Source organism: Globicephala melas, chromosome 18, assembly GCF_963455315.2.
Source record: "Globicephala melas chromosome 18, mGloMel1.2, whole genome shotgun sequence".
Lineage (NCBI taxonomy): Eukaryota > Metazoa > Chordata > Mammalia > Artiodactyla > Delphinidae > Globicephala > Globicephala melas.
The window spans coordinates 78,204,098-78,216,508 of NC_083331.1; the positions used below are offsets into that span (position 1 = coordinate 78,204,098).

The 12,411-nt window shown below is 58.4% G+C and overlaps 1 protein-coding gene across 1 annotated transcript; it reads left to right on the forward strand.

Moving 5' to 3' along the window:
- Positions 1-94: 94 nt before the first annotated feature.
- PROZ (protein Z, vitamin K dependent plasma glycoprotein) lies at positions 95-11,450 on the forward strand. The gene is given in 9 exon segments (XM_060287762.1): positions 95-1,869; positions 4,367-4,530; positions 5,785-5,809; positions 6,251-6,364; positions 7,295-7,426; positions 8,062-8,147; positions 9,663-9,780; positions 10,826-11,386; positions 11,389-11,450. Coding segments are annotated over 9 exon segments (1,323 nt in total). The 5' UTR covers positions 95-1,793; the 3' UTR covers positions 11,436-11,450.
- The last annotated feature ends 961 nt before the right edge of the window (positions 11,451-12,411 follow it).

Here is a 12,411-nt window from a genome sequence, read left to right on the forward strand (position 1 = left end):
CCTGGGGTCCGGAGAGAGCTCTGGGGGAGCCCTCCTTCCCACCAGGCTGGCATCTCTCACCAGCGGGGCCGAGCCCACAGGTCAGAGAGCAAGGGCAGCTGGGCACCTGGGAGTGGAGGGCAGAGGGGTCCCCACCGCCCAAGGCGCTGAACCTTCCCCGTTGGGAAACAGAGCTGGACTCAGTGAGGTTCCAGAGGGAATTCGGGCAGCGTGGTAGGGAGGCCTCTTGTCTGGTTCGCACAATGCTGGTTCCGTGGGCCCTGGGACCATGGGCCTCAAAGCTCGTCTCCAGGTGGACCTGAACCAGGCCTGTGCCCTGTGGGCACAGTCGGTCCCGCTCCACTGCATGTCCCCTAGAAAGTCTCCTCCGGGGACAGACGTGAGCAGGAAGCCGACCGTGAGGAACCACGGGGGGCGGTGGCGGTCAGGGTCTGACTGTCCCTCCCGAGAGTGAGGGACCGCTCATCGGCACCCGCGGTCCCTGAGGGGCAGGGTGAAGACATGCCTGGGACAGAGCCGCGTTTGGAGCGGGGAGGGCAGAGCGGCTGTATGGCAGCCGGGTGGCAGGGGGAGGGGGCGGGCTTAGAGAGCCGGAGACCTGCAGACACAGGGTCCCTGGAGGCCTCCACCCGCTGCAGGTGCAGCCCCCGGCCCTTGGGGCTGGAGGGTGATGTTTCCGTTCTAGAATGATCCTCACAGCCACCATGAGACCCTGATGGAGGTACCAGAGCCCTGGGGAAAGTCATCCCGAGCATCGGACTTGAATTACAAACAGGACGGGGTAGCTCTGCATCAGGAGAGCCCGGGGCGCACCACCGAGTGGGGGTGTGTCCTCACCGACGATGCGGACGGGAAGCAGGGCTCCTGACAAGAACGGGGTTCAGCCCTGGTCGCCGAGGTGCCCACGTCAGAAAGAACAAAACAGCTGGGAAAAACACACTACACGAGCCTTCGAAGGAAACCAAGAGGATGCGGGGAGAGAGGGCACCGTGCGGGTGCTCGTCAGGGGCCCCTTAACAGGAGGGAAGCCCGGTGTGCGGGCTGCCGGCGGAGGGAGGGAGAGAGACAGACAGACAGAGACACAGAGCCAGAGCCAGAGTCAGAGACCGAGAGGGACAGAGGCAGAGCGCCCCCGGGGGGCCTCGTGCTGACCCGCTCGGTGAGGGGGGATGAGTTTGCTGTCCCCTCAGACGGAGGTCAGAGTATCTACCCCCTCGTGGCGCTGCGCGAGGCTCTTCCCGAGCGGCCCCCAGGCCCGCTTCCCCTGGCACTTGGTGCCCCAGGAGAGCTGGTCTCACCGGGAGGTGCTGGGCTCCCCAGCCCCTCACAGGAGCCCCGCTGGACCGGCCTGGAGGGCGCCCGCCCTCGAGGGTCTGCCTTAACCCCCAGCCCCACCCCGGGCAGGGGGTCGCTGCCCCGCTCTGTTCGGGTTACCCCCCACCGCGCTGTGCCGCCTTATCTGTCGGCGAAATGTGCCACTGTGTCTCCCCGCCCCCGCGGCGCAGGCCCGGTTCCCGTGGGACGCCTCGGCTCCTGACCCCCGACCCCCGACCCCCGACCTCCGACCTCCGACCTCCTCCCGAGGAGCCGCCCCAGCTCCGTCCCTGTCGGCCTCGGCCTTTCATTTCTCCGTCTTGCCCTCTCTTCGCCTTAAACGGAAAAAGGCAGGACTGAAGCCTCTAGGACACTGCATTGCCCGCTGGCCTCCGCGGGCGGCCTTCCTCTGCGGGGCTGCTTTCCCGTCCGCACCCGCTCCGAGCCGAGCCGGGCGGCGCTCTGGCCGCGGGCTGAGCATGGCCGGCCGCGGGCCGCCGCTCGCCCTCCTCGCCCTCCTCGCCCTCCTCGCGCCGCGCGGCGCCCAGCCCGCAGGTAGGCGCCACCTTGGGCATCCTTCCTGACTCAGGCTTGCGGGTGGGTGGGTCGGGGGCTTTTTCTGGGAGCCGAGGGCCCCCGGCGGGACCAGCATGATCTGAGCCCAGCTCCCGTCTCTTCGCCGCTCGTGACGAGTATGTTGGAAGCGACAGTGTCCCTCGGGGGCCCCGGGGGCCCCGGTGGAGCCGGCCGCCGGGTCCGGGGCTCAGGACTGGGTAGGGCACGGCTTCTGGGGGCGCCGGGAGGGCACCCCAGCCCCTCATGCCCCCCCGCCCGCGGGCCTCTCCCCGTCCTCAACCTTCCTTCACATTCAGACCCAAACCAGCGACCGCAGACGGGGGGCCCTGGAGCCCTGCCGCCCACGCGGCCAATGCGCCCCCGCACCCAACCGGCGGCCAAGGTCAGGTCGCCAGGAGCTCAAAACACACCAGACTGCAGAGGTTTAGCACAGAAATCAGAATGCAAACTCAAATTAATAGTTTTTTAGCAATTGTTGTGTGTTGAAACAGAAGTATTTTGGATCTGTTGGGTTAAATAAGTATATTATTAAAATGATCATAACCTCTTTCCTTCGATGTCCTAAATGTCCGGGGACACTCGTGACCACAGGGCCTGCAACCGCTTCTCTCGGCTGCGCTGCCCACCTCGGCCAAGGCTCCTCTTACAGTCAGTGGAACCTTTAGAATAAAACCCAAAGCTCGGAATGAGATCTCAGTAAGAGACACCCCCACCCCCGCCGCCCCCGGCATCACACAGCTCACAGCCGCGTACAACTGTGCACGATCGTGTACGAGGTAAACGGCCGAAGCAGCCTAAATAAACGAGGACTCGTGAAACGCTGTCCTGGAGGGGCCACAGATGAGATACCCAGAAAAACCCTCCCGGTAACGCTGAAAGCAGAGTAAGTATTTTATCCCATGTTTGCTACATGCCCCTGCCTGGCACGAGGGGAAAGACCGACGGGAGCAAAAGAATGAACGAGGCAGTGGAGCGCCCACCACCCTCGGCTCCCCGCAGCCCCAGGCGCAGAGCCTACACGGCGCGAGGGGACCCAGGAGGAGGCCCCACCCCAGCTCAGACCACGCTTGGCACCACGTGGGGGAAAGAGACAAGCTCCGCGGCGGGATGCTGGTGCTGGGTGGAGAAAGAGAAACCTCTCCGGAGAAGCAGTCACTGCAGTCGGCCCAGGGGTCTGCGGCGACTGCTTGTGACTGCAGTGACACCCCAACGATCCAGGGTCACGTCAGGGGGAGACATGGGTCCTCATTGCCTCGGGCTCCCTTCTCAACCTGGGGCCTCTCATGGTAAAAGAAAAACCCAAACACACAAGGAAAGAAGACAACCAGAAACTTGCAGGAAAAAGAGTAGAATCAGACTCACAAAAACCTTGATACCCAGACACAGAACACAGGACATGTGAGAGAGGTACGGCAAGAAAACAGGAGACATTAAGATGCCCAAACAGATGTGAAAAAGAATCGAACAGAACTTCTGAAATGGAAAAAATATTCATTGGAATTTTAAAATCCATTCAATAAATGAATCAACACACAGCATTCAGGGAAAAGATTCTCCTTTACAGCAGAATGCCGATTAGTAAGTGCAGAAGGAAAGAGGGGTGTAAAGTCACTCTTCTGCAATTAAAATGGTAATAACTGATTCAGGAAAAACTACTTCATTGACGCTGAAAACACTCAGCTAAAGACTGTTGGGGGACAGGACATTCCTATCCCAAAACATCTTCCTCACAGTGGAGAAATCTGTGGACACCATCTATGCAGTGTCCCCCAAACTTCATGTTTACCCAGAACCTCAGAATGTGACCTTAGTTGCAAATAGGGTCTTTGCAGGTGTATTAATTAAGAGGAGATCATCCTCAGTTAGGGTGGGCCCTAAATCCAATGACTGGTGTCCTTATGAGGTGGCTCTACTCAGTCCTCCCCGCTGTGATCCTCATCCTCATATTCCAGAATGACGCTTAGAGCTCCAGCCATCACATCTGTGTCCCAGGTAGCAGGATGGAGAGAGGGACAAAGAAACGGCCAGGGGCCACGCCAGTTGTCTTTTTCAAGAAGGTTCCCAGGAACCTGCTGCCTAGCCCTTCTGTTTGCATCTTGGTGGCCAGCGCTCAGCCATGCGGCCACCCTTAGCACCAGGGGAGTCTGTCCGCGCAGCCGTGTGCCCAGCTAGAAATCGGGGGCTCTTGTCCTGGCAGAGGACTGCCCAGGGGGCAGCCTCTCAAACCCGGTCTCCACCCCTTCCTCGCGGGCTCCCACCCTCCTGTTCTAAGCTCACTCCTACTCACCTGGCTGCACGTAAGGGGCCCGGGGCCCAACGTCGTGGTGAGCAGGAGGTAAACTTCTTCCCGGGTCTGAGGGTCAACCGTTGGGTCTGCTCCTCCCAGCACCGCAGAGCCTGGCCCTCAGGATGCGGGTGGGAGTTCTTGGGTTGCCCGCCCACGCTGAGGCGCCTACACGCCTGTCTTGTTCTGCAGTGTTTCTTCCCACCTCAAAAGCAAATGAAATTCTGGTGAGACGGAAACGAGCCAGCTCCTACCTTTTGGAAGAGCTCTTTGAGGGAAATTTAGAAAAGGAATGTTACGAAGAAATCTGTGTCTACGAGGAAGCACGAGAAGTATTTGAAAATGACGCATCCACTGTATGTATCCCCCCTGCCACAGACTCACACGCTTTCTGATTATTCCGCTGCCTTAGAGGACATATTTTCTCAAAGAGGCTGAACTAAATTAATTAACCTATTTACTTACCTGGGAAGTTGATCTAATCCTAATTGTACAGATGAGGAAACAGAGACACAGAAGTGAAATCACTTTCCCCAGCCAGTTAGTGGGGCACCCGGGGTGGCAGCTCAGTCCCACCACCTAAGCTCTTCAGATTAAGCAAATTAGCACATTGAGTAGCCGGACTCCTCACAGAGGTCACTCAGCTTGACAGGACTCTGACGGAATTTAGTATTTTTAATAAAGATGTAATTGTTTCAATGTGTCAGCAACGCAAAGATCCTCCCTAGGATGCCTACGTGGTAAGAACATCTCTCATAATCTATAACTTGGATTACAAGCGACAACACATACACTCTGAATAATACAACTGAGAACTTGCCATTCTCAGTTACTCATAAGCTTATCAATCAGTAAACAGAGGGCCTGAATATTTGTGTGTAAATATTTCAGAATAGTAAAATACGTAATAAAGACTTCCCAGTTCTACATATTAAAGCAGCAATATTTAAAGGTGATTCTGAACAAAATGTTGACCCGTTTCTCTAATATATTTTTAAAGTATTTTAAAATCATAATTTCTTAAATGCCCATGTATAAGAAAATGATCTTTAATCAAACTAAGAGAAATTAAAACTTCCTGGTAAAGTTGTGCTTGAGTTGTTAGAAGTCCGAGTATGATTTGGGGAGATGCAATTACTTATATGTTTACCCTCCACGCCTTAAGTCTGAGTAATTCTCCTAATTTTAGATACCGCCACCCCAAGTTAACATTCCCCCCACATTTTTAATCCTTGTTGAATTGGCTTATAAAAACAGAAAAAGTGATGTGAATTTTCTACATCTGCCTCAGGCATTCTGCGGAGTGGGGCCATGGAGACAGGCCCGGGAGGGGAAAGGGCCTCGCGAGGCCGTGGTGTTTGTGCCACGTCTTAGACTGTTTTCCCTTCCTCAAATGGGTCACCGTAAATAAATACTGAATGGGACATGGGACATGGGTGTATTAAAGATGATATTAAGTAGATGTAAAGAATTTTGCATTCTTTGTTTCAACCAGTATTTTCCTATGAAGTGAATAAAATCAACATTTTCTTATTTTCAAGCCCGGCCACAGGAGAAAACACGGAACACAGATGTCCCATTTGTAACACTTTTATGTTTCTCTTGTACAGGATGAATTTTGGAAGACGTATCTGGGTAAGTGTCTCCTCCACCTACTCCAGGATTCTTTCCTCTTCTCCTCCCTTTAAGGTCAGGGGAGGCAGTTGGCTCACGAGGGCTGCTAATTTGAGGCCAGTGGATTCCAGATTTCGAGCCTTGGGCTCCTGGAACCCCTGACCCAAAGGAAGGGCCTGGCACTGCCCGAGGACGAGGGTGGGAAAGGCCCCGAGGTCCCGCCGGGATCAGGGGGAAGCTGGAGCGGCCTCCCGGGCTCCCTTGGGCCTCGTGCTGAAGGGTCAGACCCGGTTGAGGAAGGCGAGGCTTGGGGGATGCTGGGCGTCCCTGCGGGGACCACAGTGACAGGAGAGCTCGAGGAGGCGCCGGCGCTGGTTACGTGGCCGCCCAGCAAGGAAAGGGGGTCCTGGAGGGACGTCGGAGGGTGTTACCCGCAGGCTGTCCTCACGTCCCTATCGGCAGGCGGCTCCCCGTGCGTCTCCCGGCCCTGCCTCAACAACGGGTCCTGCCAGGACACCATCCGCGGCTACACCTGTACCTGCGCCCCGGGCTACGACGGCCGGGACTGCGCCTTCGGTGAGCACCGCCCCCCCGCCACGCCCGGCCTCCGTCCCGCCCCCGGCCTCCTGCCCCGCCCCCGCCCCGGCCTCCGCCCCCGCCCCCGGACCCCCGCCCCCGGCCTCCGCCACACGGAGCCCCCCCCCCCGGGGATGAGCAGGAGGAGGCCCGTGGTAACCCGGCTTTCCGCTGGGAATCACACCTTGTGAACGGCCCCTGTTTCCCCCGTGGGGTCCCCTCCTCTTCCTCCCAGCCCCCCGCCCCGTCCAGACCATTCGCGATCTACTCTCCTTTCTCCCGGGGCCCGGCTGACCCCGCTGGGGGTGATGGGTCTGGGGTGGTCAGCCTATGAGGGGACCGCACCCGGCTCTCTGGGTCGTGGGTGCGTGACCCGGCCTGCAGCCTCATCAGCTGATGTCCCTTCAACATCGTGAGACTATCCGTGGGGGGTGGGCGGCGCCAATTCCTGTCAGTGGTCGTTCGTGCGGCAGTAAACTCGCGTAATGCTCCCGAGGGCCAACGCGGAGCCCGTTTCCGGGACGAACGTTACGTCCAGCCTGGATCCCCGGACTCCAGCTGCCTCCTGAGCGCCCCGCCCAGTGCTGTGTGGACGCCCCAAGTGCAACTCGCGCCAAAGCAGGGCTTCCAGCTTCATCCCAATGCCCACCTGGAAGAAGCCCCTTAAAGGGAGCGGCTGCTGCGGCGGGAAGTGAGCCCACGGCCGGGAAACGAGGATCCTTGCGAGGGACTTGCAGACCTGCCCCCCCGCAACCGAGCTGCTGCTCTGAGGATGGAGCCTTGACTGCTCCTCGCCCCTTCCTGACGCGGGAGTCGAAACGCTCGCCTGGCGACGTTTGGAAGGAAAAGCCAGAGTCCCAGTGCGCAAGGAGATTTCAGAGTGGCTATGCCCAGGGTAACATGTCTGGTTTTCCCTTCTTCCCTTTTCAGCTAAAAATGAATGTCACCCTTTGAGGACGGATGGGTGTCAGCACTTCTGCCACCCGGGGCCGGGGTCTTACACGTGCAGCTGTGCGAAGGGGCATAAGCTGGGCCAGGACCACAAATCCTGCATCCCCCACGGTGAGTCCCCTCCGCTGGGCCTCCTCCTGCAGGGACCTCTGACAGGCCACCTCCTCCCCCGTGGCTGGGGGGGTCCTCCTCCTCCGTGGCTGGGCGGGGGGTCCTCCTCCTCCGTGGCTGGGCGGGGGGGTCCTCCTCCTCCGTGGCTGGGCACGGGGGTCCTCCTACTCCGTGGCTGGGCGTGGGGTCCGCCTCCTCCGTGGCTGGGTGGGGGGTTCTCCTCCCCCGTGGCTGGGCGGGGGGGTCCTCCTCCTCCGTGGCTGGGCGCGGGGTCCTCCTCCTCCGTGGCTGGGCGCGGGGTCCTCCTCCCCCGTGGCTGGGTGGGGGGAGGTTCTCCTCCCCCGTGGCTGGGCGCGGGGTCCTCCTCCTCCGTGGCTGGGCGGGGGGGTCCTCCTCCTCCGTGGCTGGGCGCGGGGTTCTCCTCCACTGTGGCTGGGCCGGGGGTTCCCAGTCCCCTGTTGGGCTTGCCCGGGGCCTTCTCAGTCCCTGAGAGCAGGTCGTTTAATCTCACCTGCTCTGTGAATTATCTCAACCTAGCGGGCATCCAGGAATAGGCTGAAGGGTCAGCGCCACAGATAAACCCGACGTCTGCCCTGGGAGGCACTGACTTTTCTTTTCATGTGGCCACAATGAAGACAGGTGTGCGTGCGGAGCCCTCATCTCTGACGGCCTCCTGGCGTCACAGGGATGCGAGCAGGACCCTCCGACTTTCCCGTGGCAGGTAACAGAAACATTTTATAAATGTGTTTTAATCTTGTGTTACAGATTTCATCCTATTTGTCATCTCCACCTTCTTTGATTTAGGTGAACTACTTACAATCTCAACATCACACTTCAAAGCACTTTCTCATTCTGAACTCACAGCTTCAGTGTCTTCATTATTTGCACCAGATAAAAACATAGTTTTATTTACAGCCATCCAAGGCCTTTCTTAGAGTCCAAAAACCGTTTCCAATGTTGCTGCTCTCGGAAGATAGGCATCCTGGCGGCGCTCGGGTGGACACGGTGGGTCCAGAGCCAGAGCAAGGCCTGGGCCCTGCTCACAACCAGCTGGCGGAGTCCAGCTCCGCTGCCATGTTCAGGAAACGTCTCTTCTTCGGCACCATTTCTGTTATTTTCCTGTTTCTCCCTTGCCTGGTTTGGAAGCTAAATATTCTATTTCTCTTCATCCAGTGACCACCCTTGACACTGAAACTTTCATATCTAACTTAGCAATACCTGAAGTTATAATGTTTACCCTTCTCCCAAATTATTTCAAGCACCTCCCACTAGGCTCATCTGCTATTTTGACCAATATTTTATCCTTTTCTTGCTTTTTTAGTAACTCCACAAAATAAGTATTATTTTTAATCATGCCGCCAACATGGGTTTGGATTTACCTACATTTTGCATTTTCCTTGCAACCCAGGCCCTTAATGCAGATCATCCCCTTCTGTCTCGTCTGTCCTTTAGAACAGCCCTGTCGATAGAAACACAATATCGGCCACAGACGTAACTTAAATTTTCTAGTAGCCACGTGCATAAAAGTAAAAGCAGGTGCAATTAATTTTGATAGTGTGTTTTACTTACCTCAATACATCTAAATATTATCTCAACATGTAATGAATAGTAAACAATGAGAGACACTCACATTTTCTCTTTCAACTAAGCCTTTGCCCTCTGGGGTGTACAGCCTTTTACTCTTGGAGCACATCCTGGCTTGGACCAGTCAATCTCAAGTGCCCAGTAACCACAGCGACCACCATGGTCGACAGAGAGCTGTACAGGGCCCTTTGGTGAAGGGGCTGCCTCAGCCCCACGTGCGTGCGCGTGTGCGCACGTGTGCCCATGTGTGGAACGCGTCTACTTCGCCCTGCTGCTCGCAAGCAGGTGGAGCGGGACAGAAGCGTTCGGCTGCTGGGTGGAGGCCTGGCCAGACAACGGACAGAGCTCAGTGACCACCGGACCCGAAAGGACCGAGGGAGGGGACATCAAGTGAGAGGCGGGGTGGAGGTGGGGATCTGTCCCCAGCGGGACCGTACCTTTGCTGCCTGTCCTCCTGAGCGTCCATCTTCCAAGTGTCCATCGCTCACCCCTTCTCGCCCCTCCACTCCCTGCGCTGAGGCGGCCTCAGCAGTGGGTGGGCTGGGCTGGGCTCGCTGGAGGGGTGTGCGCCCATCTTCCTAACCACGACACTATACTGACCCGAATCCTGAAAACTGGCACCAACTCTTTATTGTCTGTTTGGTTTTTAAAGGTAAAACTAACAAATTCTGAAGGAGAAGACTTCTGTGGAGGTGTTCTAATACAGGACAATTTTGTACTGACAACAGCAAAATGTTCACTCTTGTACAGAAACATTAGTGTGAAAACAAGTAAGTATTTTATCATTCTTTTTAAAATAGATTTATTTATTTATTTATCTTTTAAGTTTTGGCTGCATTGGTTCTTCGTTGCTGCACGCAGGCTTTCTCGAGTTGCGGTGAGCCGGGGCTACTCTTCATTGTGGTGCGCGGGCTTCTCATTGCGGTGGCCTCTCTTGTTGCGGAGCACGGGCTCTAGGTGCGCAGGCTTCAGTAGTTGTGGCACGTGGGCTCAGTAGTTGTGGCTCAGTAGTTGTGGCACGTGGGCTCAGTAGTTGTGGCTCACGGGCTCTAGAGCGCAGGCTCTGTAGTTGTGGCGCACAGGCTTAGTTGCTCCACGGCATGTGGGATCTTCCCGGGCCAGGGCTCGAACCCGTGTCCCTTTGCATTGGCAGGCAGATTCTTAACCACTGCGCCACCAGGGAAGCCCTGTCATTCATTTTTATAAGATCACATTGGAAGTAAAAACTATCCTATGTAGAAACAAAAATTTTAATCTAGAATTTTTGTTTCTAATGCAATACAGACTGAGCTTATCTTCCTCACAAAGTCATAAAGCAACGGGGACACCTAGTGGAACTCTGGGCACAGCAGGCAGACAAATGCGGAATGTTTAGTCTAAGGAGGAAATCACAGCTGGTGAAACTGTCACTGCGAGGCACTGATACTGACGTGGGGCAGCTCGGATCCCTGTCCACCCCGGGGCCTGGGCTGTGCTGTGAGCTGCTCCACAGCGATTCCCAGGACCCGCAAATATACGCTCCAGCCCCAGACACTTTTCAGTCAACAGAACGTCGGCCTAGAAAATGACATCCGAAAAGCCAAGCTCTGATTGGCTTGGAGAGGTTCCTCCTAATTTCTTCCTAGTCTTTTGACCGGTTCAGCAACCCGCACTGCGCTCTGCGCCCGCGCCCCCGCCCCCCCCCCCGAACACCTCACTGGGTTTCCTAGAGGAGAGTGTGGGAGAGGCCCCTCTGTGGGGTAGCCCCTGTCCCCTGCGCGCAGGAGCCGGGCGGCGGGGCGCACGTTGTCACCTTGACCCCCCGCCTCCTTCTAGGTTCCCGCTGCCGGGCGCGCGAGGCCCCGCCGGCGGTGGAGGTGAAGGGCGTCCACGTGCACACGAGATTCGAGGAGGACACGGGGGACAATGACGTGGCCCTGTTGGAGCTGGCGCAGCCCGTGCGCTGCCCCGACGCTGGGCGGCCCGTCTGCACTGCCGAGGCCGACTTCGCCGAGCGCGTCCTCATCCCGCGGCCGGGCGTGCTGGGCGGCTGGACCCTCCGTGGCCCCGAGCTGGAGCCCGCGCGGCTGCTGGTCAAGCACGTGGACCCCGGGGAGTGCGGCCGGGCCCTCAACGCCACGGTGACCACGCGGACGGTCTGCGAGCGGGGCGCGGCGGCCGGGTCGGCGCGGTGGGCGGCGGGCGGCGCGGTGGCCCGGGAGCACCGCGGCGCCTGGTTCCTCACCGGCCTCTTGAGCGCTGCGCCCCCCGAGGGCCCCGGGCCGCTCCTGCTCATCAAGGTCCCCCGATACGCGCTCTGGCTCCAGCGAGTCACGCAGCAGCCGAGCTCCGCCAGCCAGAGAGGCGACCACGGTCACAGAGGCGACGAGGAGCCGGTGCTGGGGTGACAGCGCCCTCAGCCCCTCCCCCAGGACCCCTCGTCTGAGCAGAACCCCGGGGAGGAGGGGAAAGGGCGCGCGTCCAGCAATAAAAGCAGAGCTGCCGGCACCGAAAGGCGCTTTCCTGAAACGCCAGGGAACAGAGGGGTTCAGTCCAACAGCGGTCGCGGGGGCGGCGGCGTCGCAGCGACCTCCCCGCCTGCCCCGGGAGGGCAGAAGGAGCGGGCAGCGCGAGGGGCTGGAAGGCAAACCGCGGCCCTCCGCGCGGGCCCGACCCCGGGGCGGGAGCAGCGGAGCGGCTGGGCCGAAAGGCCGCAGCCCCACGACGAGGGCGGCGCAGGGACCGCGCGGCGACAGCCCCGCGGCCCCGTGACGCCGCCGCCTCCACCCACGCCGACCGGCCGCGAGTCCAGCCCAGCCCGAACGGCGCTTCCCGCAGACCCGACCCGGGGGGCGGGGCGGCCGGTGCCCGACCGGCAGGCGAGAGCGCGTGGGTGCACATCACGTCTATTTCCCCGTTAATGTCTAAGCCGGAGGTGCCCAGTTCCCCCGAGGGAAGGAAGGGCTCTCCTGGCTGACAGCTCCGCGGCCACCACGGCAGGGCCTAAAGGCAGCTCCCGCCAAAGGCACAGGCGGGGGCGGGCTCCTTCCTGACGCGCTGCTGGGGAGCGGAGGGCTGTTTTAAGGGGTTAAAACTGTGACTTACACACACTCCTCACCGGAGAACGGAGCTTAAACACAATTCAGATTTTTAAGTAACAACCCTTAAACAAACACGATGCTTGTTTCACTTCTGACATTATACTGCAACCCCAGAGTTAGCCTTTTATTGGCCAGTCTGCAGCAGCGCTGGCCCATTTCTCTGAAAGGACCTTGGCAAAAATAAATATGTGAATCTGACGCGAACTAAGGGACAGGGTAGTGGAGGAACAGGAGAGGACTCTGACGTCTTACTGAATGTGGCTGTGTTATCTTCAAACTCTCATGAGGTCATCGGGCCGCTGCTCTGAACGGCTACCAAGG